An 8,240-nucleotide genomic window follows, 5' to 3' on the forward strand; every position below is an offset into this window, starting at 1 on the left:
AAATACTTTTTTTGTCCCACTGTGTATATATGTATATATATATATGAATGAATGACTTTTTACGTCTGGTAAAAAAGTCAATCAGGAGAACAGGAAGTGAACATGTGTTAGTAATTGATATGAAGTAGAAAAAGGTGTAGGATTAAATTAGCCTGCCTTCCTTTTTGCTCCTTTTCAGATATGTTGTAAAGAGAAATGAGAATCTGCAAGCTATATTATGTATCACATGTAAATGTTTACATGTCCGAACGACATGTCTATCGCGATATATATTGATATTGTTGTATCTGCCCGAAGCGTCATGTCATCCGATCCCAAATCTACAAAAATTGCCAAAGACATTTGGAATGGAATACTCAAAATGGCCGTATGAAATTGTGGCATTTTGTGATGTTCATATGGTATTTTCACATACTTTGCCGTTTAATGTAGAGCGTCAAAGTGGTTCTCACTGAGGTCCACATGGCAGTTATGATTGGTTCTAACAGTTAATATTATTATTAATAAATTGTTTTATGCATCTTATTAGTATATTTTTTTCAAACTTAAATGTAAAACTATGGTAAGTTGCAATAATTTCACCTCAAAACTTAGTGTATTTTCCTGTAAATGGAAGAACATAATTTTTCTGTAAAATTTCCCTTAGGTTTTTTACTGTAAATAAAAAAAATGCAATTTTACAGTAAAATGTTGGCACCAAAGCTGCCTTTTTTTATTACCGCAAATCAAAAACTGTAGATTTCTTGGTGTATTACTGTAAATGCCCAAATAGCACCACAGTTTATTACAGTAACAAAAGTACTGTTAGTTTCATTTAGAGAAAATGCTGTCAAAACCACAGTACATTTCAAAATTTCACTATGAAATCTATTGCTACTTTTACATTGCACAATTTGATGGATAACTTGCTTTGAAATCATTTGTTCTTTTTTAAAAAAAAAAAAATGGTTTGAATGTTAGATCATATATTTTTGCATAATTAGACAATAAGTTAGTTAACATAATTTGCGATTACATGGAGTACACCTTTTGTTTTTCTTCCAAAATAGAAAGAAAGAAAACATTTTGTAAGACAAGTTACAGTACTTTATTGATACATATTATTTCCAGGCTTTCGAGGGCCAAATACCATAAAGTGGCGGGCCACGTCTGGCCCCTGGCCCTTGAGTTTGACACCTGTGGTTTACTGAATACAATGAAACACGATTAAACATATAAAGTCAACTTGTTTTTCCATTTTAGTGGTGCTTTGATAGTAAACATACAATGTAGATCGTTTTTTTTAATGAATATAGCAAAAGAAAGCCTGATAATGTGAGGATATATAAGGACTAAAAGTGCAGAATATTTTTTATGTTAACTTAAGTAGCAGAAATATATCATCAAATTAAACTTGAACTTGCACCTTGAAAACATGATATATTTATTGTGTGAATGCTCAGAGCATTGGTTTTGTACACACAAAATTCATATCTTTACTCTTCAACTTAAATGTATTCTTCTTCTTCTCCAGATTTTGGCATGCTTTACTTTCCACATTTTTCATCCCATTCAGACCCTTCCAACCTCAAACTGTTCAGTCTATTCGTGAATAGCTATCCCTTGACAAATTCCAAAAATTCCCAGAATTCCAGATTTTCCGGGAAATTTTTCCCATTCAAAATGAATTGGCCATTTTTCAAACTTTCACCATTTCCACATTTTTTATCCGATTCAAACCGTTCAACCTTCAAAACTTTCCACCATCCTGGAAATTCAAACTACCCATTTTCTAAGTTTAAAAAAAATTCCATGATTTTCCAGAATTCCTGGTTTTCCAAAGCCCTATTTCTGGCGACTGCTCCTCCCACTTTAACCGCTCCACCAGCTAAACATTTTTCTTAAATAGGACACAAAACAAAGTTGTTTTTTGAACTTAAAAAATTACCAGTTTTCCCGAAATTCCAGGAATTCCTTAATACCATTTCTCAATTCAACATTTCTCAACCAATTTGAAAAATTCCAACACCGACCATTTCAACTCATTCAAGTTTTTTTTTACCATTTTCAAAAAAAATCACGCTTTTCACAAATTCTTTGGGAAATTTCCATTGCAATCAATGGGACATTCTTCAAAGTTCCACAACTCCCACATTTTTTATCCGATTGAAACCATTCCACCTTCAACACATTCCACCATCCTGGAAATTCAAACTACCCATTTTCTAAGTTCAAAAGAATTCCGTGATTTTCAAAAATTCCTGGTTTTCCAAAGCCCTATTTCGGGCGACTGCTCCTCCCACATTTTTCAACCCACTTTAACCGCTCCACCAGCTAAACATTTTTCTTAAATAGGACACAAACCAAAGTTGTTTTTTGAACGTGAAAAATTCCCGGTTTTCCCGAAATTCTAGGAATTCCGTAATGCCATTTCTCAATTCAACATTTCTCAACCAATTTGAAAAATTAACACTCCAACCATTTCAACTCATTCAAGTTTTTTTTTTTACCATTTTCAAAAAAATCCCGCTTTTCAAAAATTGTTTGGGAAATTTCCATTGCAATCAATGGGACATTCTTCAAAGTTCCACAACCCCCACATTTTTTATCCGATTGAAACTGTTCCAACTTGAAATTAAATCTGCAAGCAGTAATGGACAGGACCGAGTATATATGGAAGTGGCTGAGGACAGGGAAGTCTGGGCTTCCCAGATATAAGTTAGAACAACACACTACTTTGTATTATATTGTAGTTTTTACCTTCCATAACGTGTCTACTGACAGATATAAGTTAGAAAAACCCGATCCTAACCGCCCATTGAAAACACATGGGTACGGCTAGTAGCTACTATTAGCAAACAGATATACTTACCGATTTGCCGTAATATCTTAACTTCGACACACTCTCTCGTCGCAACTCGGCCCTGAGGGTCGGCACCTATAAGTTTACAATTAGTTGTAAAATGCAAACAAAAACTTTAAAATATAACGGCTTATCTACGGCACCTGGCTGCCATCTTGGTACAGACGATCACAGCTCCTCCCTCACAAATGTTGGTGCGTGCGCACCAGCAGCAGACGGTACGGGGGAAAAAAAGAGAGAAAAAACGTCTCCCTCACTGTGTCTGCTCACGGCGGCCATCTTTGAAATGATTTTCAGCGCAGCGGTTCTTTGAAGACTGATAAAATCAAACTCGGAAGGGTTCAATCCCTCTCCTGTGGTAGTTTGAAGCCGACACAACAAACTCGCTCAGAGGAGATAATGTTTGAAAAAATATGACCGGTTTTTACAAAACTTTTGTTTTGAAGGGGGAATTGCAAACTTCCTGTTGATTTTTGCTGGGGGTTGTCATTATATGAAATGTAGGTCTGAGTGAGACCTACATAGAGGTTTTTGTTTCATGTCGCTACGACATTCCTCTTGGAAGTTACAGGCAGTTTTGTCTGTTTTCTTCCTCGGGGGCGCTAAAGCGCAGTTTTTAGTTTTGGGGTTATGTTTTTTGATTAAATCGCAATGTTCGCCAGTCCTGATGAGTGTGTCATTTGGTGAGTTTTGAAGCATTTTAAGTGGGTCAAATTACAGCTCAAAGCTGCGGAATAATAATAAAGAAAAAGAATAAAACGCTATAAATTCAATAGGGTCCTCTGTCCCAAAGGGACATTCGGTTCCTAAATATTCAGCCTGTTTGGGAATTGTGAGTTCTACTTCAACAATTGTGAAAAAAAAATTTAGGATTTCAATTCAACTTCAGCGTTGGAGCATTCACATGCAATTCCTTTAGGTGTGTCCTCATCTCGTTAGTTTGATTATTGTGCTCCAATGGAATCAGGACAATACATTGGATTTCTAAAATGCTGCTGGCGTACGCAACCTTCAGAGTTAATCAGTTCCTAATGATCTGCTCGCCACCGACTTCTGGCACTTTCTTTCAGGTAACATACTGTTGGTGGATGGTACAGCCTGTGGTGAAATCAAAATCACTGACTTTGGTTTGTCCAAAATCATGGACGATGACAACTATGGTGTGGATGGGATGGACCTGACGTCACAGGGTGCAGGAACTTACTGGTGAGGAGAGACACAAGCCAGTCTATTTCAACAATAACACATTTCTCTTTCAAGGTACTTGCCTCCTGAGTGTTTTGTGGTTGGGAAGGAGCCTCCAAAGATCTCCAACAAGGTGGATGTGTGGTCCGTCGGCGTCATCTTTTTCCAATGTCTGTACGGAAGGAAGGTGAGGAGCAACATCCTCTCTCTGAATATGTGCAATAAGTATTTGACGGTTTGGACTTGTTCCTCCTCGCTAGCCATTTGGCCACAATCAGTCCCAGCAAGACATCCTGCAGGAGAACACCATCCTCAAAGCTACCGACCTCCAGTTCCCGGTCAAGCCAGTTTCCAGCAATGAAGCTAAGGTTGGTGTCACTTCCTCATTGTAAATACTTTTATTTTGTGCTGGAATTTAGAAAAGGCTTCATCAGGTGACATGAGTCAGAGGACAATGGTAGTACTTATTTTTATTTTGTAGTGTGGAATGCTAGAGAAGGTTTGATCAAGTGAAATTACTCAAAGAACAATGGTAGGAATGAAAACTAACCCTATAGCAGATTCCTGCTTTTAAACTGGAGTGTTAACGTATTTTTCCCGACTATATTAAAATGCTTTCATTTTCTCAAAAATTGACAGTGCGCCTTTTAAACCGTTGCGCCTAATGTACGGATTTTTCCGGACTCTCAGACGCACTTAAAATGCTTTCATTTTCTCAAAAATTGACAGTGCGTCTTTTAAACCGTTGCGCCTAATGTACGGATTAATTCTGGTTGTGCTTACTGGCCTCAAAGCTATTTTATCTGTTACGTGGTGTAATGATAAGTGTGACCAGTAGATGGCAGTCACATACAAGAGATACGTGTAGACTGCAGTATGAAGGCAGTAAACATCAGAACTTTAAATCTTCCATTGTGAATATAGAACATTACACACAGATCTCAAAAATCTGTCAAAATGTTTTAGTACAACTTCGGTAAGCTATGAAGCCACACCACCTGATGGATTGTCGGCGCATTAAACATACCAGTATTATTATGGTGTGTGTATAAGGACTGCAAAATGGAACCTATTTGCAGACATTATCTGCCGTTTTGTTTTGCAATATTATGCAAATCCAACTTTTCTTACCTGCTGATCTGTGTTTGGGGTCTGCATAAGTACTGACAATGTGTGTGCATCTGGCATTGTTGTGGATAAGCTTCTTTGGCTCTATCTTCTTATGTGACATTCATCCTCCACTGTTGCCATTTCTAATATAAAGTAGTGTAAAGTTCTAACTTATATCTGTCAGTAAACTCACCATGAAAGCACTAAAACATACCGGTGTAGTGACTTTACATTATTCACCCAAGGAACTTTAGTTATAATGTAGTTCTGGTCGGGACCCATTCTGGGTGTTGTTGTTGCACTAGTGAGCCACGGATGAGGAGATGCTGCTCCGTTATTGATTGAAGTAAAGTCTGAATGTCATTAAAACAGTTATCGCCATCTTTTGACATTTCTTCCACTCCCGTCCTTGCACGCTACACCGCTACAACAAAGATGACGCTGTCCAAGTGGAGGCACGTAAATAAGACCGCCCACAAAACGACACAGAAAGTGACTTGAAGATGTGTAAAACATCATCTATGCAACATTTTGAGCAAAGAAGCACCATTACATGTTATGTAGACCACAAGGAAGTCTTTTACTTTTAGAAAAAAATCATAACATGATCCCTTCAATGTGCCCTATAATTCAGTGTGCCTTTTGTATGAAAATAGACCTGACTAGACCTGCTCATCATCAGTGCGCCTTATAATCTGTTGCGGCCTATGGTCCAGAAAACACATTACTTTTATTTTGTAGTGTAAATTAGAAAAGGCTTAATCAGGTGACTCTAGTCAGAGGACAATGAAACAAAAAATGTTGTTGTACTTGTTGCAATGACAAAAAAGACCCACCTAATGGTAGGTAGGTATGAAGTAATTGTTTTTTTTATTTTGTAGTGTGGAATGCTAGAAAAGTAAAATTACTCAAAGAAGAATAGAATGAAAACTGAATTGGCAACACCTAGTGGTCTCGATAATTGATTAAATTAGAGGCATTATGCGAATGATGTGGACACGTTTGTATGCTGGATACTTTGTATAGGTAAGTTATATGCAACTATTAGTATTAGGGACCCAATGTCCCTTTGGGACAGAGGACCCTATTGAATTCCTAGCGTTTTATTATTTTTTTCTTTATTATCAATATCTTTGAGCTGTAATTTGACCCCCTTAACATGCTTCAAAACTCACCAATTTGACACACACATCACGACTGGCGAACATTGCGATTTAATCAAAAAAACCTAACCCCAAAACTCAAAATTGCGCTCTAGCGCCCCCTAGGAAGAAAACACAGACAAAGCAGCTTGTAACTTCCAGTTGGAATGTCGTGGTGACATGAAACATCTGTAGGTCTCACTTAGACCTAGATTTCATACACGGACATCCTTCTGCAAAAATCAACAGGACGTTAGCAATTCCCCCTTCAAAACAAAAGTTTTGTAGAAACACTTACCTTTGCCTCTTTGAGCTGTAATTTGACCCCTTTACCATGCTTCAAAACTCACCAAACTGGACACACATCAGGACTGGCGAAAATTGCGATTTAATCAAAAAACCTAACCCCAAAACTCAAAATTGCGCTCTAGCGCCCCCTAGGAATAAAACACAGACAAAATTGCTCCTAGGAAGAAAACACAGACAAAACTGCCTGTAACTTGCAGTTGGAATGTCATAGAGACATGAAACAAAAACATCTATGTAGGTCTCACTTAGACCTACATTTCATATATTGACAACCCTTAGCAAAAATCAACAGGAAATTTGCAATTCCCGCTTCAAAACAAAGGTTTTGTGAAAAACGGTCACCTTTTTTAGAACATTATCTCCTCTGAGCGCGTTTGTCATGTCTGTTTCAAACTACCACAGGAGAGAGATTGAACCTACCTGATTAAAAGTTGATGAAAGAGTTTTAATTTAATACTTGTTTCTATTGACAAATGTTTTATTTTAGACTGCAGTACTGCTTAGCATTGGATGATTTAAGTTCCGAAGCAGTTTAGTATTTTTTGCTGATATTGGAGTGATGTGAATATCTGATGGAGACACCTTTACTTGGAATCCCATCCAAAAACATTCACTATTTCAGAAGTTTGAAAATAGCAACTGTCGTCCCTCCCAGGCCTTTATAAGGCGCTGCCTGGCGTACAGGAAGGAGGACCGGAGTGACGTTCACCAGATGGGAAGTGACCCCTACCTGCTCCCTCACATACGGAGGTCAAGCTCCTCGGGGAATCTTCAGATGAATGTTGCTGCCTCAGGACCGCCGTCCTCCAGCATCATCTCATACTGACAGCCTGATACTGTGACACACCTGACAACATCTCACCTGCCTGGCCTCTTATCACACAAGCAGTTGATGGACAGAGAAGGGATTTTTTTTTTCTAAAAAAAAAAAAAAAGACACTTTGAGGAGCCGATAAAAGCACTGAAACTGACTCCGTACTTTGAAGAAAATGTGACGTTGTTCAAAGGTTGCAGACGGATAAAGCCTTGAAGAGCCAGAGTTCCAATATCCCCACTGAGCTGCTAGAAAAGAATTTACTGTACGCAAGACAGTCATCAAGTAGAACATAAACATCTTGCTGTTGATTCGGTTTTTCCTTCCCGTTCATGTTAGGCTTTTTCAAGTGATTTGTTACCTTTTGAATGTAATGTGTAGCATACTAGGGGCATCTAGTGTCATGTCAGCTGCACCACGTAACCAAATGTAGAGTGATGGCATCAAATCCTATGCAGGAATATTAACACAGTTGGAAAGTAGAGTCTGTGCAGGTCGGTCTTTGGAATTTGGAAACGCAGCAGTAACTTGTACAAAGCATCCACGCGCTTTTTTCAGTGGATTCCTTTTGCTGCTTTTTCTCGCTCTTATTTTTTCAAGGGCAGTATATTTCACTTCGGGTACAAATTGTATAGTGTCGATTAAGAGTGAATAATAAATGACAGGAAGTGTCCCCTCCTCCCACCAAGTGAACTCATTAGTGCCGCCTTGTTTGTTTGTTTACATCTGGGGTGCACACACTTCTCTAAATGTGTCTGTCTGTCTCTCTCGTCAAAGTACCAATGACTGTATATCTATATATATATCTATCTATCTATCTATATATATATATATATAT

The 8,240-nt window shown here is 38.0% G+C and overlaps 1 protein-coding gene across 1 annotated transcript in view; it reads left to right on the forward strand.

Moving 5' to 3' along the window:
* The window catches only part of tlk1a (tousled-like kinase 1a), a 45,095-nt gene extending 37,000 nt beyond the window's left edge, over nt 1–8,095 (forward strand). The window contains exons 18-21 of the mRNA XM_061880055.1: nt 3,913–4,048; nt 4,103–4,214; nt 4,288–4,395; nt 7,244–8,095. Coding sequence (XP_061736039.1) covers nt 3,913–4,048; nt 4,103–4,214; nt 4,288–4,395; nt 7,244–7,414 — 527 coding nt within the window. The 3' untranslated portion in view covers nt 7,415–8,095. The remainder of the gene's footprint in view (nt 1–3,912; nt 4,049–4,102; nt 4,215–4,287; nt 4,396–7,243) is intronic.
* Nucleotides 8,096–8,240: the final 145 nt, after the last annotated feature.

This window comes from Nerophis ophidion, linkage group LG19 (genome assembly GCF_033978795.1).
Source record: "Nerophis ophidion isolate RoL-2023_Sa linkage group LG19, RoL_Noph_v1.0, whole genome shotgun sequence".
NCBI lineage: Eukaryota > Metazoa > Chordata > Actinopteri > Syngnathiformes > Syngnathidae > Nerophis > Nerophis ophidion.